The 23,100-nt window shown below is 45.8% G+C and overlaps 1 protein-coding gene and 2 long non-coding RNA genes across 3 annotated transcripts in view; 1 reads left to right on the top strand and 2 right to left on the bottom strand.

Annotated features, from left to right (window-relative positions):
- The window catches only part of LOC118157106 (transitional endoplasmic reticulum ATPase), a 55,579-nt gene continuing 32,479 nt past the window's right edge, over window positions 1-23,100 (bottom strand). The window contains exons 5-16 of the mRNA XM_035311345.1: window positions 21,574-21,704; window positions 10,530-10,661; window positions 10,066-10,168; window positions 8,181-8,314; window positions 7,823-7,958; window positions 6,177-6,289; window positions 5,362-5,526; window positions 5,135-5,257; window positions 3,940-4,152; window positions 2,420-2,728; window positions 1,349-1,504; window positions 1-998 (exon numbers count right to left, since the gene is read on the bottom strand). Of these exons, the coding sequence (XP_035167236.1) occupies window positions 840-998; window positions 1,349-1,504; window positions 2,420-2,728; window positions 3,940-4,152; window positions 5,135-5,257; window positions 5,362-5,526; window positions 6,177-6,289; window positions 7,823-7,958; window positions 8,181-8,314; window positions 10,066-10,168; window positions 10,530-10,661; window positions 21,574-21,704 (1,874 nt within the window). The 3' untranslated portion in view covers window positions 1-839. The remainder of the gene's footprint in view (window positions 999-1,348; window positions 1,505-2,419; window positions 2,729-3,939; window positions 4,153-5,134; window positions 5,258-5,361; window positions 5,527-6,176; window positions 6,290-7,822; window positions 7,959-8,180; window positions 8,315-10,065; window positions 10,169-10,529; window positions 10,662-21,573; window positions 21,705-23,100) is intronic.
- Window positions 11,676-19,485, bottom strand: LOC118157109. The gene is made up of 2 exons (XR_004746545.1): window positions 19,451-19,485; window positions 11,676-11,930 (listed from the first exon to the last, which is right to left on the bottom strand). It is a non-coding gene; the product is annotated as an uncharacterized LOC118157109 (long non-coding RNA).
- On the top strand, window positions 12,125-18,810 carry LOC118157108. Its single transcript, XR_004746544.1, has 3 exons — window positions 12,125-12,654; window positions 16,959-17,295; window positions 18,137-18,810. It is a non-coding gene; the product is annotated as an uncharacterized LOC118157108 (long non-coding RNA).

Below are 23,100 nucleotides of genomic sequence, written 5' to 3'. Positions count from 1 at the left end.
TTTTTATTATTTTTTACTTTTTTTTATTATTATTATTTTTAATACAGGCTAGCGTTGTACCCTTTGCTAAAGCTGCTGATTCTGCCACACAAACTAGAACAGAAATTTCTCAGAAATTAAGTCGGTTCCCCTCCTTGTTAATTCACTGTCTGCCTCCCAACTGAACATCGGTCTGTATTTGCATTTGCAGAAAACATTCCCTGTACAAAGTCTGACGTGCAGCTACACTGTTCTGACTGAGGAATGAAGAAGCCGAGAGTCCACTGAACATTGGATTTTCCCTGTACAACGTGGCCTGATTTGGAGTTTGGTCCAATGAGGACAGCGAGTTAACCGTAGAGATCGTCGTCATTGTCTTCACTGTACACGTTGCCCCCACTGCCACCTCCTGTGCCTTGGCTTGGACCAGCGCCTCCCTGGTTTCCAGACGGGAACCTGCAGGCAGCAGTGAAAAAGGGGAGAGATGCTCTTCAGAAGCTTCCTCACAGTTCAGCACAATCCCCTCCCCTCCACACCAACTCCCGGATGCCAAGTAGGAAAGAGGGGATAAATGTGCTGAAGCCTTAAGGCAGGTGATGCAAAGGCTTACACTGCTGCCAGATGTTGCTTGCATTAAAGGAAAATGGGCTGATGGGCTTCAGGAGCACTAACAGAGCAACTACAACTGACCTGCAGCATAGCCTGTACCACCATGTGCTCAGCTGGCTGCTGTACACACTGGGCGGAACCAGAAAATGTGGTGGAAGAGGGAATCATTACCCAGAGAACAGCAAAGCTGCCCTCAGTGCTCTGCTCCTAGGGCTAGCTGAGCCACGCTGCCTTCCCTACTTCCCTCACAGTTACCTGAAGCTGCCAAAGCCACGGCTCTGCTGTAGAGTCTGTGCAAACATCTCGTATTTCCTGATGTCATTGTCACTGACAGAGCGGCGAGCAAAGCGCATGGCCTCCTCAAAGTGATCCCTGCGTATCTCAGGAACCGGGTCGTCCTCCTCCACCTCCTGCAGTGGGACAGAGGGCCCAGGTGAGCTGTGGGCAGCCCGACACCCGCCCACAGCCCCCCTCCAGGTCAGGATGCAACAATACTCGCCAAGGCAGGGGTTAGGGAGGGATGGTGCAGCAGACTGAGTCACAGCTGCAGCAGGGGCCTTCTGAGCAATGCCAGCGATGAGGCACAACAGGAGGCCCTCACCCTCCCACAAGAAGAGAACAAAGTGCTCCAGCTCAGCGCTCTGTGCCGAGCCTACTCGTTCTCATCTGAGGATTACAGAGAGAAACGCATCATCCCTCACCCACGGGCAGAGGTGGGCTGCCTCTCTCATGAGCAGGGAAAGCTGAGTGCCCCGCTCACCATGGCAGAAGGGTTGGTCTGTCGCTCACGCTCTCGCCTGATCTCACTCTCAATGGACTCGCGGATGGCCAGTTTGCAGGCACGCTGGCAAATTTCTGTCAGGTCAGCCCCTGAAAAGCCGTTGGTCATCTTAGCTAGGAAATCCAGGTCAACATCCTAGGGAAAAACAACAGAGGCCTGTCCTTTACACCTTGCATTCTCAGGTGACAAAAAAGTGCCTTTAGATCCCACAGTACCAAGGTGCTGTCTTAATTTTGGCCAATTTTAGAACGGCAGGCTGTTAAGGCTCTTGTTTCTGGTAAAAGTTAACTACACACAAAGGCAGGCCACACTCCCCCCACTCACAGCAAGAACCTGCTACACAGCTACAAATGCCTCTGCACTGTTCACCTTCAAGAAGAAACAGGCTGACTTTCAGATGTGATTTCCTCAGGTCTCAGCATTAGGAGTCAAATGAAATGACTGGAAATGGAGATGGGGAGGACAAACAACCTCCTCTCCTCCTTCCTGTCAACTGTCAGAGTAGTACTACAAGCTTCTTTAAAGCTTTCCTTCACGGCAGTACTTTAAAAAGTAAGAATGGCCTAAAAAAGTTTGCACACTCGCTTGACATCTGCTTTTCTCTGATTAACACTATGAGTTTCATTATTGCCTGCTTACCAGGCAAAGCATAGAACTCTTGCCTATGAAAGAGCTCAGCAACAATTAACTGCAATAGTTCCTCTTCGATTTTCATTTCCCACCCCTGTTTTCTACATTTATTTTTCTTTCAGAGTACAAGAATCTCCTCCATCTTGCCATAACAGGCGTTCCTGTACTGTAGGCAGAACTCTACTATGCGACAAAGACCTGCTGTGCTGACACACTGATATCTAGCTGCGTTGGTACCTCATTTTAGAGCTCGAGCCTCCCCCATCTCTTCCATCTATTTCCACTCTTCAGGGATGGAAGGTTTCACAGCTCTGCAGTGCGTGGAGCAGTCCCCAGCCCTCCTCTCTGTCCCCAGCTCCTGAGGAGCATGTGCATCGCACTGCAAAACCAACTCAGGTACAGTCATGGCACGGATCCTACCTTAGCAACTGGTGATTTCCTCAGGTTGGCCTTAAGAATAGCGACCCGGGACTTCTCATCAGGCAGGGGGATGTAGATGAGTTGATCCAGGCGGCCAGGGCGCAAGATGGCTGGGTCGATGATGTCCGGCCTGTTGGTGGCACCGATGATGAAGACGTTCTTCTTGGTGGACATGCCGTCCATCTCTGTCAGGATCTGGTTGATGACACGGTCTGCAGCACCGCCACCATCTCCGATATTCCCACCTCGAGCCTTTGCGATGGAGTCCAGCTCATCAAAGAAGAGCACACAAGGGGCTGCTTGGCGGGCCTGACCAAGGCAAAGAGAAACAATTAGTCCCTGTTAAATAACACCAGGCAAGGAGCACCCTGATTTCACGCTAAGCATACCCTAAAATTACAGCAGCTCAGAGGAGTACCAGAGCACTACTGCCTCGAGAGCTTGGAGGAGTTGCTCTAGAAACCCTCAATTAAATTCTGAGTAACAAGGTGAATTTCCCCAAAGCTGAGAGCATCGCAGACCAAGCAGAAGTATGGTAGCTCTAATGCAAAGAGGGAAAACTACAACCAGTCTGCCAGGACCAAACTCTCCCAGAAAGATCTGGAGATGTCAGTTGGTTATGTAGGCACTGGGGTATCCATAGTCACAATGTATCAAATAGAAGGGGCAAATCCAGTCCCTGTCTTCAGCTACCTAATGGGTAATTACAGGCAAAAGGAGTCAGATCCTTCTTTGAGGAGTGGAAATGGGTGCAAACTGCTGCAAAGAAAATTCCAGTTAGAAATAAGGAAAAAATATTTACAATCAGAGAGTTCAAACATTAGCACACAGGCCCACAGAGGTCTGGGATTCCCCATCCTTGGTTGCTAATGTACAAATCAACTAATACACACGAGACATACACAAACCAGATTTCCAAGTTATCTTTCTGCTCTGGACAAACAGTTGGAGCAGATGGCCTCTGAGGTTCCTTCCCAACCTGCATTTTCCCCTCTCATTCTCCTTCCTGCTTTGCTCTTTCAGCAGCTTCCCTGACCACAACAGTGAGGATTCCCATGGTAATCCCTACGTGGGACACGAGGCAACACTATCTACAGGGAACTGGGCAGCAGGATGCCATGCATATTGCAGGACATGCATATTGCAGGACAAGACCCTGTAGGATGTTTTGGAAATCTATAGAAGGTAATAGCTAATGAGGTGTCAAAGTAAGTTTTCAAGGTATGTTGAGGATATTTATGTCACTCTAATGCCAGCCTCCACAGCTAAGGCACTAGCACATTTATCGTTCTGTAACAAAAGATGCAAACTGTAGTGGGAGAAAGAACATGTAAATAGCTATGATCCCAAACAGGATTAATTCCCTAACATCAGGAAAGCAGCCCCTGCTCACAGTGCAAGTGAAGAAAACACAAAAAATACACAAATAAGAACTTGGCCAGTAAGACAGACACAGTGGAGACGATGTTCTGGGGGCATCTCAGCACAAACGTAGCACAGGGAGCAGAAGAAACACTTACCTTGTCAAAGATCTCACGCACATTGGCTTCAGACTCTCCAAACCACATGGTGAGCAATTCTGGGCCCTTGATGGAAATGAAGTTTGCCTGGCATTCATTGGCAATAGCTTTGGCCAGAAGTGTCTTACCACAACCAGGTGGCCCATAGAACAGAACCCCCTTTGATGGAGTCATACCAAATTTGAGGAACTTGTCCGGGTGCTCCACAGGATACTACAGGAGAACAACAACAAAAAATTATTGTGATGAGCAGGCCTGTGCCTTGCCCCTACCACAAACAGTATCTTAGATTTCTAGTGAGTTAAACACAAGTTTCTGCCTGCTCAGGGCCACTGGAGTTTTTAGCTGGGGACTGGTTTGAAAAGCACCACAGCTCAATTTTAAAGCTGCCCTAAAAAGCCTATTTATCCCTAAAAACTAAGCACCAGCTTGGGTAGTTTTCCAGCACACTTAACCCCAGCTTCGTTCTGCCCTGCAGAAGCAAAAGGGAACAGTTCATTATCCAACCTAGTCAGCTCTGCCCTCCAGAGACACGCAAGGTGCCTGATGTGAGCATTAATCCTCAGCAGCAAGGTCAGAGCTAGGTGATGGTTTAACACCAGAAAATTAGACTTCTATTTATTTCTTATTAACTCACAGACACATTGCCTCTATAGTGACAACTGAGAGCAGGGATGTATCAGAAAGAAACCATCCTGATGCAGACACCAGAAGTTTCCACAGACATTCATGACTTTCTGTCTCCCTTCACAGAATGCTTCACAATCATTTTTCACCTGTCCTGATGGTAACACCAATAAAAAGCCCTTTGGAAGCTCACTGCATGAGAATCTTTGTTCACCTTCTGGCAGATAAAGTCACCATGTAACAGGATTCTCAGCAATGGTCCCATTGCTTTGCTGACTTTCACTTATGAGAGGCAGAACTACTGCATTTCTGCATTAAGCACAAGACACATGAAAGATGTCATCATATACTCAACTAAGGAAAGTCTGATGCTGCTTCCCAGCACCTTCCTCTCCTTAAGTTCACTAAGATGGAACACCATGGTATTTTCAGTTCATTACAAGCAGTTATCATAAAAACTGCATTTACCCTGTTCGCAGTCCAAACAGGAATATGAAGAGGTTCTGGATTTTACCACCATATTTATTACTTAAGCTGACTAGGCAAAAAATCAGCTGGAAATGCTTACCTGTACAAGCTCCTGGAGTTCTCTCTTTACATCTTCTAGACCACCAATATCTTCCCAGGTAACTTGTGGCACCTCCACCACAGTCTCCCGAAGTGCAGAAGGGTTGCTCTGGCTCAGAGCCCACTGTCGTTAGAAGAAACGTCATTAAATAATGCTATCATGTCATGCTCACATGCTTCAGATAAACAATTAGACATTGCACCTAAAAGAAAGAGGGGCACTCTTACCCTGAAGTCATCCATGGTCACAGCCAGTGAGTTCATCACTTCAGCATCAATGGTTTCATCTTCTAGGTCTATGAGATCCATCTTCTTCCTGATAGCCTGAAGAGCAGCTTCTGAGCAAAGAGCAGCCAAGTCAGCACCAACATGTCCATGGGTCTCGTTTGCCACCTGAAAGCAAAGCACTGACTATGACTCACAGAGACACAAGCAAGCACTCTGCATGCTCTGGTGACTCACTCGGAGGTGCAATGAAACTCTGGAGGACAGAAACATCAGTGTTCCACTGTGGGTTCAAGAGACAAGTGCCACCACATATTTAACAGGCAGAGACACTGCTGTTCCACCTCCCACTTGAGATCAAAGTTGCAACTGGAATTCAGATGACACAACGCAGAAAGATAACCCCAAGACTGGAGTTCTTCATTCAGGACAGAAATAACAGGAACCAACTGAGTTTACATGCGGTATCCCATGTCACTACAACACTCACTCACCTCCCTGAGAGCTGTTTTAGGGTTACTAGTAGAATATCACAGCAAACAAACCCAGGAGGACAGTGGCAAGGCATGTGCAGACTGGACTGATACACAATTGTTTCTCTTAGCCATGCCACTTTTAGCTAGTGAGCAAGGATTTTTGGTCACTGGTAAACTAGTTGGAAGGAAGCCCAGAGATCACATGTTCACCCATTTTCACACTGTCCTAAATGAGCAACTACATTTATACGATCAAAGCCATAACAACTCTGCCACTACAAAACACAGCATCAGCTAATGTTAGCCTGCAGAGAGAAGCTTTCCCAACAGCATTCTGCTCACCTGTTCCAGATCCACATCATCGGCCAGTTTCATATTTTTTGTGTGGATCTGCAGGATCTCCAGGCGCCCAGTTGCATCTGGGATACCGATATCTACCTCTCTGTCAAAACGACCTGTGAAGTACAAAACATATGTTAAGCTGCTGATTCTGCAAACCAAAGAAGCTGCAGTTGCTGTCTTCTTCTGACTGAACAACATAATGACAAGCCACACAGACATAATTTCAGAAAATGTCAGTTTCGGGTTTCTCTACAGCATGTATCAGCATAGTTGCAGAGTCAGAAAGGAAGAAAGGCCTTAGCCATTCAGGAAAAGTGGAACTACTGTATTAACTAGACTTCAAGACTACAAAAAGCAGAGTACTACTGGTTTAGCAACGTTTTCCAAGCTTCATTTGTAGGAAGGGATACTTCCCCTAACCAACACACCATAAGGCATTTTTGTTTACTTCCACCTTTGTGTCCTCAGCATAAGAGTATGCGAATTCTGAGAGACAGATTTAGTTTTTTAGAACGTCTTACAGTAATCATCATAGCAAAACCCAGGTGATGAAAGAAAAAAACTGCCCCATTATCTGGGGAGGCAGGAAATCTATATATTACTGCGGTATTAATTTAGGTACATACTCCTATCATTTGCCTCTAGTCATGCCTCTACATGCTAAAGATGCCTTTTTCTCCTGCAAGCTTGACAGGTTTGCTGTTACACACTTTACCAACTGCTCATACACCAGACATTCATTCACACTGTAGAGTTTTGAAAACATGGAGCTCAGAAACTACCAGACTCCTCATTAATAAAAGGGAAGTCAGACAATTCTTCTACAACCTGAGGCGCACACATCCCCTCAAGTAGCCATTTACTCCTTCAGTGTGTCCTGAGCTAGCCTCACCTAATAGAGACTACCACGTGATTTCAAAGGATTTTGTTATTTCTACAAGTTCTAACCTAATAAGACAGAAAATTATTTCAAAGCCCAGAAGCCTAGAAATTAATTACAAAGCAGCAGCTAGACACAAGTCAATACTCTATGAAATACACAGAAGACATTTAACATTAATTTCTGCTCAATCTTTACAAGGCCCCCAAAGCATAGTCTGTAACAAAGCATCTGATTGTATCGGCTTTACATGGCATGGGCTTGGTAGCAGGGGGGCTGCAGGGGTGGCCTCTGTGAGCAGAGCCCAACAGCTGCCCCATGGCAGAGAGGAGCCAGCTCCAGATCCTCAGAAAGGGACCCACTACTGGCCAGAATTGAGCCAAGTTCAATAAGTGATGTCATTTGTGCCTCTGGGAGAGCATATTTAAAAAAGGGAAAAAAATGTTCAGGGGAGGACACAGAAGAGGGTGGATATGGGGGCAATGGTGTTTTTAGTTTGCTTCTGGTTTCCTACTTTTTAGTTTCCCACAGTGCTAGTCTGCTAGTGATAGGCAATAAATTACATTAATCTCCCTATGCTGAGTCTGTTTTGCCCATAATGATAATTGGTGAGTGATCTCCCTGTCCTTATCTCAACCCTTGAGCCCTTTCCATCATATTTTCTCTCCCTTTTTCTTTGAGGAGGAGTAAGAGAGTGGTTGTGGAGGAGCTCAGCTGCATAGCAGGGTAAAACCACCACAATGATACAGATGACAATCCTGATTACCAAATCGCCTGAGTGCTGGGTCAATGCTGTTAGGTCTGTTGGTAGCTGCCATAACGATCACATGTGCTCTCTGTTTCAGTCCATCCATAAGAGTCAACAGCTGAGACACTATGCGACGTTCCACCTCTCCATGTGTCTACAGAGAGACAAAACAATTATTAGATTAAAAGCTCTACAGCACAGGAGCTGAACATTAGAGACACAAGCTGCTAACAAACATTGTGAACTGTCTATGATTCCTCTCATGCCTGAGTTCAAGCATTAACTGCTGCTTTACCCTATACTCAGACAAATTCATGCCAGCTGCCACTAAAAAGGGTGTACAGACACTTCTTTACATCCTACAGGGTATCTTTACCTTCTCTCTCTTAGGAGCAATGGCATCCAGTTCATCAATGAAGATGATGGCAGGAGCATTCTTTTCGGCTTCTTCAAATGCTTTCCTCAGGTTGCTCTCAGACTCACCAGCCAGCTTGCTCATGATCTCAGGACCTGAAAAACAGCAGCACTGTGGCACCCCGAAGAGACACAGCTAGCCCCGAGGCATGCAGGTTATTTTTTAAAGTACAACATTTAGATGGGAGTATCTATATTTCAAGCCAAAGCAAACACTATCAACCAAGTTCACTAAATTTGCAGCTGAACAGGCAAGAACAGAATGCAGAATTACATTCTATCATTATTCTGGTGTGTTCAGTTTAACAGAATGCAGTACTAGTCAGTGAGCCACCTTTAGCTGCCTCTTCTCTTACCCTATTTCACGCTTGGTGAGCTTCTCTGTAATGTGCCACCACACACTGCTAATGCCACTCCTAGCTTGCAAAAGAAGCAGTCAAATTCATGGGTACACATTTACCTCTGTAAGATCCTATAAATGAGTTCCAAAACAAAAACAAAACAAACAAGCAAAAAAAAAAAAAAAAACAAGCAGCCTGACCCCCCCCCAAAAAAAACACCTCCCCCCAAAGGGTTAAAAATAAGTAAAAACACATAAATCCCAGAAGGAACACAGCAGTCCCCTGAGATTTCCTACAACTGCTGACCCTAATGCTTACAGATATATTCTCTTTAGATTTTTCTATCATGATAATAGGGGTGGTCACAAAGAGAAAGCAAGCTTTTTCTGAAAGATCCAAGGAAAAGAAACCTGACCCTCAGGATGCAAAGTTGCTGTAGCTGACTGAAGTGAACTAGCTGCAGAGCCACTGGCGCAGGCAGGTACCACACTGTTTCACTTCAAGTAACTCACCAATTCATACCAGTTCTGCCTACAGCACTGCCTACAGCTGCAGGCTTGGGACAGGCAAACAGAGAAAGCATCACTAATTCTGACAATGAATGTTACTTTTATTATGCACCAGAAGTACAAGTCTCTAAAGAAAAGGCTGGCTTATTAGCATACTGTGACACCTTCCACAGACTTAGGAAGTAGATAAGGGTGACATATGGTTAGGAACAGCCCATTTACTTCTGACATCTTGAGATAAAAAGCGAAGCAGTTTCCTACTGCTGGTCTCTGCTATGCTGTGCTGTACAATCCACTGCTTTCACCTTCATGGATCTGATTGAAATCAGGGAAGAAAAGCAGCGCTCCTCAAGTACAAACATTCGGTTATCACAGGACTGATTGTAAAATGGAACAGAAAAGCAGCAAGGAAATTTCAGAATCTGGTATTCAATGGCCATAAACCAGTATCTACCTCAACTGCTACAGGTAAGAGTGAACAATATGAAGTTTTGTCACTTGTAGGTAAGTTTCAAGGTACTCATTATAGCTTTCGGGAATGTTTTAAATGTGTTAACGTTTAATTTAATGTTACGTGAAACAAAACAGGTCTTGTGCTATACTGGAAGGAAAAAGAACTGCAGTGCAGACCAGATTCTTTTCTGAATAAAACATGCTGGCAGCAACAGAAACGATTGTTCTTTGACCATATACATAGAATAATCTTACTGCTTCCCTCCTAGCTCTGCCCCTACCAACATAAATGCTCAGCTAGACAGACTCCAAATTCCTGCATCACAAAACTGTCTTTCAACCACTGCTACAAAACAATCAAGTTTAAGGACAGTGCTACTAAGCAAGTGGCTTCTAAGTGTCCTCAGTGGGGCACTTGAAAGAGGTAAGAAAGGATGTCAAGGACACAAAGGTGGCTATAAGGTGGCCTTATCTAAACCATTCACTACCATTAGGTGGAAGAATGACCACACAGTTCTGGGTCCAAAGCAAACACCAAGCTTACCATTGATAAGGAAGAAGAAGGCTCCAGTTTCGTTGGCCACCGCTCGGGCAATCAGTGTTTTACCAGTGCCAGGAGGACCATACAGCAGGATGCCCCGTGGAGGCTGGGGACAGAGGCAAGGGATTTAGGTGGTAAGCTAGTATCTGAATGCCTGAGTAGTTTCACAGGTAATTCCAAGCATTAGATAAAGCCAGTCCGAAACTGTGATGCAGGCTCATGCAACAGCTGCCATCCAACCATCAACACCCTAACTACTTTGCATGACACACAAAAACCTTGCCAGTAACTGACAGCGATGATTTAAAGCATCACTCTGCTTTACAAGTGCCAGCATTTTAATCTATGCCTAAAACATAAGGAAATAGTCTCCCAGTACCAGCATTAAAAAAAAATAAGTTACTTATTCTCCTCCAATAAGTCATAAACCTCCTACATCAAAGTCAGCAGCAAAGGCAAGTGCTTACCTTTACCCCTATGGCCTTGAAGAGCGCAGGGTGTCGGAGGGGAAGTTCCACCATCTCTTTGATCTGAGCCAGCTGCTTCCGGCAGCCACCAATGTCATCATAGCCCACTTCATTCAGTGACTCTTCTTCATCCTACCAGGAAGGAAATTTATTAGACATTTGAGTGAAGACAATTACTTTCTATCGTTATTCTGGTGTGTTCAGTTTACTCTAACAGAATGCAGTACTAGTCAGTGAGCCACCTTTAGCTGCCTCTTCTCTTACCCTATTTCACGCTTGGTGAGCTTCTCTGTAATGTGCCACCACACACTGCTAATGCCACTCCTAGCTGTTCATCAATCCCAATTTACAGAACCAGGAATCTGTGCTATTGCTTGTTGTTGTTTCTTTGCTGTTTTGATATTCTCACTTTCACGTCTTCCTGGTGTCTTCAACAACTGTTTCTTAGCTCTGACTTCCCAGATATACAATGGAAATTACCTGCTGTAGTGGGTTTATGTGGCAAGGTTTTGGTAGCAGGGGGCCATAGGGGTGGCTTCTGTGAGAAGGATCTAGAAGCTGCCCCATGTTTGGTAAGGGCCCCACTGCTGACTACAGCCAGGCCAATAAGTGATGTTGTTTGCACCTCTGTGAGAGCATATTTAAGACAGGGAAAACAAAACAAAACAAAACAAAAAAAAAAAACGCTGCGCCACACAGCAGCTGGGAGAGTGAGAGGAGTGAGGAACAGCCTTGCAGGCACCAAGGTCAGTGAAGAAGGAGGGGGAGAGGTGCTCCAGGCGCTGGAGCAGAAGTCCCCTGTGGCCTGTGGTGAGGACCATGGTGAAGCAGGATGTCCCCCTGCAGCCCATGGAGTACCACGGTGGAGCAGGGTTCCACGCTGCAGCCCGTGGAGGAGACCACAGTGGAGCAGGTGGACCTGCACCGACGGAGGCCGTGGCCTGTGGAAGACCCCTGCCGGAGCAGATTCCGGGCCAGATGTGTAGCCCATGGAGAGGAGACCACGCAGGAGCAGGTGACCTGGCAGGAGCTGCTGCCCATTGTGGGAATAAAAATGTTGCTTTTGCAGCGTTACATTGTTTAGAAGGAAGGAATGTGGTATTGAGATATGCTTGCAGTGGTAACAAAGCTTAACAGAGGACCTTGTAAAATGCAGACAACCAGAATCCTTAGAGCAATTAGGTGGAAATCACTGTGTAAGAAACATTACCACCTAAAAGAGTATAAAAGTCAAAATAAATTTGACTTATAATAGGCCGACAACTGAAGGCCATGTATTGTCTGTGAAGCATTGGATAGGTTGTGAACCTGGATTACCCAGTCAGTGGTGAAACAGGGGAGGGGCCCGGTCCTCGAGAAAAAAGGTATATAAACTGTGTTATGGAACTAGTAGGTGCGCTCCTGCTTGTGGGACACCCACCACTGCAATCACAAATAAATTACTACTTCACTGAGATCCTCGCCTGAGCCGAAGTTATTGGCTACAGAGTGTTTCTCACAATTTGGGGGCTCATCCGGGATCCAGTCACCTACTGGGGAGCCTCACCGCCGCAGCAGCAGGAAGGCATGCCCCACTGATTTCTGCAGTCCTGTGCATCTACGGTGATGGTTCTGTGGAGAGCTGACAAAGGGCCTGAGACTGATTAAAGAGGCAGGATCCGTGAAGTAGTGGGGAAGGGAAGAAGGTAGGCACTCCGGGTTTAAGAATTGATCCGGTAACTCTGTGCACAGACCAAGGTAAGAAATATTAAGTATTGCCTTGGGGGTCGGGTGAGACTCTGTGTGACGTGTGACTGAGACGTACTTCTGTACGAAGCAAGTGTGGAGTCCTGATCCGCAGTTCTGTAGCTCCGCGAGGGGCATGGCTGGAGACGGACAAAGCCTGAGATAAGGGAGAGAAAGGAAGAGTCTCGGGAAATTTGGTGTGTGGTACCCTTGCTCGGGGAAGTGCTTGGCAGTACACCCCCATTTTCCAGAATCAGAATGTTAGTGTGTGGTACCCTGCAGGAGGGAAATTTCTGTAGCAGCACACTGACAAGGGCTAGGAGAAATGGGAAATATGGGTTCCAGGGGACAGGGAGATATCCCTGGGGGAGTGCCTACCAACAGTTCTTCCTGAAGAATGGTAAGAAATTGGAGAAATAATCTCAAAATTAGAGGAGATGATAAAAGAAGAAAATGGTTAAATATTGTGTATCAGTCTGGACAAAAGAACCAATTAAGGAAACAGCAGTATTTTGGCCAAAATATGGGTCTGATGAAAATTCAGGCTTTAAATTTATATGTAAACAATAAGATTCCTTTTTCGGAGAAGGAACCAAGTTATGCTCCCTATAATCCTAATATTGCACCGGTGGCAGCAGCAGCCGCTCCAGGAAGGGAGACAGGGACTGCAATTGATGCTGTCCCTAGAGAAGGAGCGTACTCCAGGCTCTGGTAAGAATTAGAACAAGGTAGAAGAGATACTGAGAGTTTTGCCTTCCCTTCCCAGTACTAACACTAACTCCCCCTCTCCTTGCCGGCAGAGAGGTGTTAGGGGTTTTAAGAAGGAGATGAAGTCTTTAATTGAGGACCCCATCAGGCTAGCTGAACAATTAGACCCATTCCTAGGGCCTAACTTATACTCTTGGGGGCAAAGATGTCTATACTTAAGTATGTTGCTTATAGGGGAAGAAAGGGGAATGATCAGGAGGAGAGCTGCTATACAAGAATGGGAAGGAGCTCATCCTCCAGGACCAGGGGTAATACCAGCAGAGCAGAAATACCCACTTGCTGATCCTGGCTGGAATAATAATAGTGTGCAATACAGAAATCATATGAGAGACTTGGGGTCAGAATAAGATGAATCCCGAGGACCTGGTATCCCAAGGGCTCTTGAAAGTTCATTTTGTGATTACAGCCTGGCAAGATACACAGAAAAAGCTCCAGAAGGTGGGGGAATGTAGTGAACAGTCACTGGGGGCCCTCCTGAGGGAAGCCCTGAAGGTGTATGTCAGGAGGGGAGATGAGAAGGAAAAGCAGAAAGCGAAACTAATGGTATTGACAGTGTAGCAGGTAGTGAGGCAGAGGGTTGGAGAAAGAGGAAGAAAATCTTCAGGGGGAGTCGGAGCCAGGATGAAAAGGAGAGGAGGAGACATGAAGGAATGGCAGGCAAGGAAGGCTGCCTGAGTTGCGGCCTGAACCTTAGCAGGGACAGGCTTTGATGGGATGTTTTAAGTGTGGCCAGGCTGGCCACTTCAGGTAGGAATATCCGGAGTGGAAGAAGGAGGAGAGAAGGAAAATTGAATGAAATATGGTACGCTGATATGTTGTTTCAGCATCCTGGAGGGAGAAAGGTATGGAATTAAGTTGGCCAATGACTGAGACTTTGGTGAAAGTACAGGCTGGAGAAAGATAGAAAGAAGATCTGCTCGAGGATCTTCTCGATCGAGGAAAGATAGAAAGAAGATCTGCTTTATCTGCTCGAGGGTAGGAAGGCTCTGCAGGATCTGCTCGAGGGTAGGAAGGCTCTGCAGGAGGATCTGGAGAGGCTGCACTGATGGGCTGAGGTCAACTGCATGAAGTTTAACAAGGCCAAGTGCCGGGTCCTGCACCTGGGGCGTAATAACCCCAAGCAGAGCTACAGGCTGGGAGATGAGTGGTTGGAGAGCTGCCAGGCGGAGAAGGACCTGGGAGTGATAGTGGACAGTCGGCTGAATATGAGCCAGCAGTGTGCTCAGGTGGCCAAGAAGGCCAACGGCATCCTGGCTTGTATCAGAAATAGTGTGACCAGCAGGGCTAGGGAGGTGATCGTCCCCCTGTACTCGGCTCTGGTGAGGCCGCACCTCGAGTACTGTGTTCAGTTTTGGGTCCCTCGCTACAAGAAGGGCATGGAGGTGCTCGAGCGGGTCCAAAGAAGGGCGACGAAGCTGGTGAGGGGCCTGGAGAACAAGTCCTATGAGGAGCGGCTGAGGGAGCTGGGCTTGTTCAGCCTGGAGAAGAGGAGGCTCAGGGGCGACCTTATCGCTCTCTACAGATACCTTAAAGGAGGCTGTAGAGAGGTGGGGGTTGGCCTGTTCTCCCACGTGCCTGGTGACAGGACGAGGGGGAATGGGCTAAAGTTGCGCCAGGGGAGTTTTAGGTTAGATGTTAGGAAGAGCTTCTTTACTGAAAGGGTTGTGAGGCATTGGAACAGGCTGCCCAGGGAGGTGGTGGAGTCCCCATCCCTGGAAGTCTTCAAAAGACGTTTAGATGTAGAGCTTAGGGATATGGTTTAGTGGGGACTGTTAGTGTTAGGTTAGAGGTTGGACTCGATGATCTTGAGGTCTCTTCCAACCTAGAAATTCTGTGTAATCTGTGTAAGTGTTAAAAGGGTTATTGAAGGTGTTAAAGGTGTGGTATGTAATGTTTGATAGAGCTGTTTGAAGTTGAATGAGCAGGGAAAGAGGATGTAGGCATCATCTAAGTAACAGTCTAGAAGTTTTGGTATATTTGCTGTGGTGTTTGGTCAGTTTCCCAAGTATCGGGGAAGGGGGGGATTGGGGCGTCAGACTGCTCCACCAGGTGCCTCTCCACAGGCCACAGGGGAGCTTCGGTTCCAGTGCCTGGAGTGCCTCCTCCTCCTCCTTCTGTGCTGACTTTGGTGTCTGGGGAGAGGTTTCTCTCTCCCAGCTGCTGTTGAGCAGCAGGTTTTTGTTTGTTCATTTGTTTTCGTGGATGTGCTCTCACAGAGGTACAGACTGTGTTGCTCATGGCTTGGGTCTGGGCAGTGGTGGGCCCCTTTGGGGCTGGCTGAAATTGTCCCTTAGCTGCCACGGGGAGGCTGCTTCTGGGCTTCTGGATTCCTCTCCAGGGGGAGGGGGGGGCTGTCACTGCAACCCCCCCAGAACCTTCCATGTGAACCCAATACACTGAGGCAACTAGGTCATTACTGGCCTGTAAAGTATCAGGGCTTAAATTAACTAATGAAACCCTAAATGTGATGGGGGTAGAAGGGGCTGGGATAACAGTGCCACTTTTGGGGGACACCAAGCTGAGACTAGGGGATAAAATGATCACTGGGCAATTATTGTATGCACCTGAAGCAGGGACTAACTTGTTGGGAAGGGATTTGATGATGAAATTGGGCATTCAAACAGTAAATTGTTAGGCTGGAATAACAGTGTTATTAATGGAGTGCTCTCAGGCCCTGAGAGCAAAGATATATTCACCTCTGACTGGAAAGACCCTGAAATGGGGGCGAAAGCAACAATACAGATGGACAGTTTCACCTCAAGGGTTTACAGGGCCACCAATTTATTTGGGCAAGTTCTAGAACAGATTTTGGAGCAATTAAAACCTCCCAAGGAGGTATTACTATTACATGGATGATCATCGATGATCGTTACGTGGATGATCGTTTATTGTCAGGACAGGAGAAAATGGTTGTGAAGGAAGCTACTAACAAGCTATTCGACTTTCTGGGAAAGCAGGGCTTGGGAGTATTGAAAAATAAATTACAATATGTAGAAAAAGAAGTCAGATATATGATGCATCTAATGTCTGAGAGAAAACGAAGAATAAATCCAAAGTGGATTCAGGGAATTGTTGAAAACTAAGAAAGAACTAAGAAGATTTAAGAGAAAGACTTTTTTAAGGAATCAGGAGCCACGAAGTCTGAAGGAAAATGGATACTCCCTGATGGGAGAGAAATGCTGAATAAAGCACCAATGAGGCAAATATTAACTGTTTTACATCAAGAGTCATTGGGAGGTGCAAGAAATGTGTGATGTTGTGCTAAGAAAGTCTGTCTGTGTAGGAATATACACTTCAGTGAAGCAAATATGCAGAGGATGTACCATATGTCAAAAGGTAAATAAAAAGGTCATCCGTAACCCACCTAGATGGGGATGGGAGCCAGGGATTCGACCTTTCCAAAGTATACAGGTAGACTTTACTGAGTTACCTAAAGCAGGGAGAGTTAAGTACTTGTTTGTCCTAATTGACCACGTGACTGGATGGGTGTAAGCTTTCCCCTCAGTATCTGCCACTGCGAACATGAACACAGTGGCTAAGGTATCACTGGAGCAAGTAGTCCGTAGATATGGGACAGTTGAAAACATTGATTCAGATCAAGGAAGTAATTTCACTTCACAAGTACTTCAAGGGTTAATGCAGGCCTTAGAGATTGAGTGGGATTTTCACACTCCCTGGCACCCCTCCTCTTCTGGGAAGGTAGATCGAATGAACCAGACATTAAAGAAGCAATTAACTAAATCAGTGTTAGAAACCCATCTTCCTTGGGTAAAATGCTTACCTTTAGCACTCCTCCAGGTTCAAACAGCACCAAGAAAGGAGATGCTGTTTGGATTACCCTGTCCAGGCAGAAGGGATGAGATACCACAGTTCGAAAGAAGAGAGTTTTCTAAAAAACTGTATTCTGGGGTTGTTCTCTTCTTTGTCATCTCTCAGGACCCGTGGGCTGTTGGCTCAAACCCCACCTTTGGAATTCCCCATTCACCACCATCACCCAGGAAATTGGGTCCTGATTCCGACCTGGAAAGAATCAAAACTCCGGCCTGAATGGGAAGGACCATTCCAAGTACTGCTAACCACTGAAACAGCTGTAAGAACTGCGGAAAAAGGTTGGACTCACTATACTCGAGTGAAGGCATCCGTTGACCCTACTATCTGGGAAGCTGTTCCTACAGAAGACTTGTTGGAAGTTAAAATCGAAAAGAAAAACCTCATAATGGACTCTGAGCAGGATAAAAGCTTACAACTGTAAACTAACCTTTTATTTTCACAGGTAACTAATGAGTGTGACTTGGGATTGGGAGAAAGGACTGGCCTATAGCAAATCAAAGGGCTCCCAAGGGGTTTTTGTTGTAGTACTAGAGTACATCTTCTTCTTTGTATCGATAATAATTTGGAAATCTAAGGTTTAAAAATAATGACGGAAAAATCAACTATTAATTTTGTTTTTAGTGATTTTAGGCCTCAGAGAAGGCCTTGGTCAATTGGCAACTTGGAAAAGGCATGACCAGAAAATAGTAAGATGGGATACCCCATCAAATTATGGGTGAATGTGACAGAGGGTTATGTACCACAATCCGTCATGCTTGATGCTTGTGAGGTGTTAGCTTGTGGAGATTTCAGTGCCCAACAACAATTGAGCAGAGAGAACAAATAACTGGGAGAGACCCAACAGCCAGATTGAGAATGGATGTATGGAAACAATCCTCTATTGCCATCAGAGAAAGGGAGAAACTCAAGGAGAAAACAGGAGAGAAAACAGGAGGCCCTCTTTGAAAGGCGGCAGTTCAAACATTTGAGATTGAAACAGGGAATGGGGATGTGAATGCCTGGATAGAATGGGTCAAATATGCTGTCCAGAGTCTCAACCATAGCAATGGCTATGCTTGTGCCTCTGGACAACCAATTGCCCAGATAGTGCCCTTCCCATTGGCGTGGACCAAGGGTTCCCAGGGGATGCAATGTATGACTGCATTGTACCAAGAAAAGACTGCCTAGGGAAATGAGGCCTGTAAGCCTCTCTCTTTGCTGTTCCCTTCCTTGCGTGATAGCAATATCAGGGTTCCCCCTGCATTCTCCACAGCTATGGTAACCATACAGCTTGCCTCTCACAGCAGGGTGTGAGTGCTACCCGGCATCTGGGAGAATTTGCCTTGTGCACGAGGACCTTGAATGCTACCAAGGACTTGATGGGAAACTGCTCAAGACTTGAGATCCCCAGGGCAGATCTCTGGTGGTACTGTGGAGGGAAGATCTTACGGTCCACCCTGCCATGTAATTGGGGAGGCACTTGTGCACTTGTTCAATTAGCTATACCCTTCACCCTGGCATTTGAAAGAGGAACATCACAAATACCCAGAAGAAGTAAAAGAAGCTTAGGAGTATCATTTGATGATAGAGTATACATCGATTCTATTGGGGTGCCTAGAGGACTTCCCTATGAACAGAAAGCCAGGAATCAAATTGCTGCAGGGTTTGAGTCACTGTTCTGGTGGGTATCAATCAATAAGAATGTGGATTGGATTAATTATATTTATTATAATCATCAGAGATTCATCAATTATACCAGGGATGCAATAAGAGGAATCGCTGAACAACTAGATGCCACCAGCAAAATGGCTTGGGAAAACAGAATAGCATTAGATATGATGCTCATGGAGAAAGGAGGTGTGTGTGTGATACTGAGCAACCATTGTTGCACTTTTATACCCAACAATACTGCCCCGGATGGCACAGTAACTAGAGCATTGCAAGGGCTTACCACCCTTGCCAGTGAATTGGCAGAAAACTTAGGAACAGGCACTTCCATCACAAGATGTTTGGAATCTTGGTTTGGTACATGGAAAGGGATGGTAGTGTCCATATTTACATCCTCGATCGTAGCAGCAGGAGTTTTGACAGCCATTGGTTGTTGCACTATCCCCTGTGTAAAAGGACTAGTACAGTGGTTAATTGAAATTGCACTATTGAAACAAATGACCATGGAGCCAGCACCTTACTCAGATAAGGTGATGATATTAGAGGAAATGGAAAGCAAAGAAAGTGAAGAAGAGGAAGATACCTACCAAACTACACCTTAGAGAAAAGGTTTGCAAAAATCAACAATTTATAAAGAAGAAAAGGGGGGAATTGTGGGAACAAAAATGTAGTTTTTGCAGAGTTACATTGTTTAGAGGGAAGGAATGTGGTATTGAGATATGCTTGCAGTGGTAACAAAGCTTAACAGAGGACCTTGTAAAATGCAGACAACCAGAATCCTTAGAGCAATTAGGCGGGAATCACTGTGTAAGAAACATTACCAGCTCAAAGTGTCTGTGAAGCACTGGACAGATTGTGAACCTGGATTACCCACTCAGTGGTGAAACGGGAGGGTTCCGGTTGTCGAGAAAAAAAGTATATAAACTGTGTTATGGAACTAGTAGGCACACTCCTGCTTGTGGGATGCCCGCCATTGCAATTGCAAATAGAAATGCTGCTTCACTGAGATCCTCGCCTGAACCTAAGTTATTGGCTACAGAGTGTTTCTCACACCATGGGGGACCCAGGTTGGAGCAGTTTGGTCCTGAGGGATAGACCCCGTGGTACGGACCTGTATCTGGAGCAGTTCTTGAAGAGCTGCTGCCTGTGGGAAGCCCCCGCAGCATCAGCTCGGGAAGGACTGTATCCCTTGGGAGGGACCCCATGTGGAGCAGGGGCAGAGAGTGACCAAGAAGGAGCAGCAGAGGTGAAACACTATAGACTGACCACAGCCCCCATTCCCCCGCGCTGCTCGGAGGGAGGAGGTGGAAGAGGGCGGATGGGGTGAAGGCGTTTTTTGTTTCTTTCCTTTGTTCCTCACTTCTCTAGCTTGTTAGTAATATGCAATAAATCTTACTATCTCCCTACTCTGAGTCTGTTTTGCCTGTCACAATAACTGTTGAGCAATCTCCCTGTCCTTATCTTAACCCTTGAGCTCTTTGTGTGGTATTTTCTCCCCCTTTCCCTTTGAGGAGGGGGAGTGAGAGAGCGGCCATGGTAAAACTCGGCTGCCCACCTGAGTGAAACCACCACACCTGCATGTACCTTAACCTCTCACTGAAACTCAACGTCTTGAATGACAGCCTCTGCTAGCAGGCTCCCTACAGACTCGAGCACAAAAACAAGCTGTGTGATCTTCTGATGTGGCTAACCAACAATGTGTGACTAAACAGACAACGAAGCCCAGTATAAAATATACTTATTCCTTAAACTGCAAATGACATTTCTAAGCACTTGAAATACCCCAGCTACCATACAGTTCTCAGATGCAGTGCTTTCTTTTTGGGACTAGCTCAAACTAACTGAGAATGTTGAAATTCAGACATGCAGATAAAACCAGCTGTAGCGAATTCTTCCAGTACAGCCCTACAGCAATCATTCTGCTCATGGCTGTGCAAATCTCTACTGGCCTTAGTTATCTGTAATGTAAGGCCACAATAAAAATCATAAAAATAGCATAGCCTGGAATCTCAGAGGGGATCAAGCCAGAGCCCCACAGAGCCAGGACTACTATGTGAAGCAGGTTGCTCAAAGCCTGGCCCTATCAAGCACTGAAGGTGGTTTCCAGAGCTGGAGATTCCTGCTCACTCTGAGCCCTGCTCTAGGCTTTGAGGAAACCTTTTTCCTAACATCTACTGGGATTTTCCCTTGACCCAGCTTCTGCAATTGTCTCTAGTCCTGTTCCTAGGCACAACCCTCAGAAGAACCCATTCACCTACACCTTTCCATCAGGCAGTTGCCAGAAAGCCTGCCCCTTCACCTTCCCTTCTCTAGCATAAGGCCACTCTCCCAGCCCCTCTTAATTTATTTTGACCTTCAGCTATTCATCATTTTGCTGGCCTTGGCAGGAAACACTCTGCTGTGACCTGAAGAGCCCAAACAGGATTCATTTGGTGCCTCACAACCATCAAATAGAGGTGATTTTTTCACAAGGTAGCTAACTTTATGAGGCATACAGCCACCTTACCTCATATCCCTGAGATTTCCTACTCTACAACAGTAAGGTGGCCAACTCTTGACAGACAAGTAACTCAAGCTGCCTTAAACTTGGGATACTCAAGGCTAGATACTGTAAGGGATTTAATTGAATAAATAAAACTGTTTAAAGTTTTCAAGTTTCTCATTCAAAAAGCATGAATCACTTTCTCTTCACATGGCATGAAATTTAGCGATACATTAAGTCCTCCCTGCTATGGATCAACAGAATTTCAGAATGAAAAGATACATCTAAGTCCAGCATGAGATATCTGGAAGTAGATGCAAAACTAGCTGCTATCACATTGTACCATTTTCTCAGCAAACCTAAGCATTAGTGTTATCTCAGTGTCTGAGGAAGAATACTGGAAACACATTTCTCCCACTACCTTCAGCAGCAGCTCATCTCCTGAAACCAGAGTTCCTAACCAGAACATTCAATACACAAAATGCCAAACCAGGAACTGCAACTCTGCTGCTCTCCAGGACTGTCACAGAAACAGATTTCAGTGGACAGAGTGGATTCAGGACAAGAACTGCGTGGCAGGATTCAGCTCACCTCTCGTTTGATGGGCTCTCCTTCACAATGGATCACTGTGTCCGGAGCCACTATGCAGTAGGGACTTGGATCTGTCTCCACCACTTTGAATTCCACCGCACGCATTCCTCCACGCACCAAGAAGATGTCACCTGGAAAATCCCACATTTCAGTAGCCTGCTGAGGTGATGTCTGCAAAATGTCAACCCTTGTACTACCAGCAGCCATAGAGGATAAGGAAGTAGGTTACACATGCATATGCCACTGGCATTTTTAACGCTGCTCTACATTTTAGACTCAAGAGCTGCATGCACTGTGTGACTACCAGAGCACTGTTCAGATCTGCAGCAGTTAAACTTTTCAAATTTCATCCAGAAACAAACAGCAAACAAGAGAAAAGAATACTCTACCTAAATACCAAACAAAGGCAATGAATCACATTTATTTTCCATTCAGTTCCAATTCAACTGTTCTAGAACAATTTTTTTATTAAAAATCTTAAAAATAATTCAAATGCAGTTTAGGGGGAAAAGAAAGTTCAAATTGCTTTGCAATTTGTGTTTGATCAGCTACCTAGTCACAAACTGAGGTCAAGCAACCACAGTCTTTTCAAACAGGCTAAGAATAGGGTCCAGGGGTAAGATGCTCAAGTTTTTCCTGTCTCCTTTAGAAACTAGCTTTACAAAAGAGGTGCCTGCCTCCAGTGTAAAGACCAGAGACAGTAAATAGTGCAACCACAAGTGAAAAGTCATAAGACAGGAGAAGTGAAAGCCAGACGGAAATGTCAAACCACCCTGAGATACAAAAAGCTTTCAAGAAGTTTGCAGAGCAACACAAGACTTGATCCCAAAAGCAGGTTTCTTCAACCAACTCCCAAACTCCCATTTTGACTCGTAGTGCCTTGTGCTAAAGCACAACAACAGCTGACTGTTTCACTAGGGAAATTCTCTCAAGACACCATCTGCATATTGGTTTTGCTACTACTGCTCCAAAGAAGTGACTTTTGGAGTGGCTGTTCCAGTCTGCACATAGACATGCGAAGTACAGTCTTAAATCACAGAATCACAGAATAGTTTAGGTTGGAAGAGACCTCCAAGATCACCGAGTCCAACCTCCGACCTAACGCTAACAAATCTTCCACTAAACCATATCCCTAAGCTCTACATCTCAACGTCTTTTAAAGACCTCCAGGGATGGTGACTCAACCACTTCCCTGGGCAGCCTATTCCAGTGACTAACAACCCGTTCAGTAAAGAAGTTCTTCCTCATATCCAACCTAAACCTCCCCTGGCGCAACTTTAGCCCATTCCCCCTCGTCCTGTCACCAGGCACAGGGGAGAATAGACCAACCCCCACCTCGCTACAGCCTCCCTTCAGGTACCTGTGAATGTTCTACTTCTGTCTACTTTCTCAAAAAGGGGAAAAATTCTAGCACTAGAAGCAACCAGGTGTGAAATATGTTTCATTTGATTCGTGTCAGGATGTAACACTGCTAGGGCCGCATGATGAAATGTAACTTTCTGTCTAAGAAAAACAGAGTGGTTAGTG

The sequence above is a fragment of the Oxyura jamaicensis genome, assembly GCF_011077185.1.
Source record: "Oxyura jamaicensis isolate SHBP4307 breed ruddy duck chromosome 3 unlocalized genomic scaffold, BPBGC_Ojam_1.0 oxy39_random_OJ72175, whole genome shotgun sequence".
Taxonomy (NCBI): Eukaryota; Metazoa; Chordata; class Aves; order Anseriformes; family Anatidae; genus Oxyura; species Oxyura jamaicensis.
The sequence above is the reverse complement of the archived record's forward strand: the minus strand, read 5'-3'. Positions and strand labels throughout refer to the sequence as shown.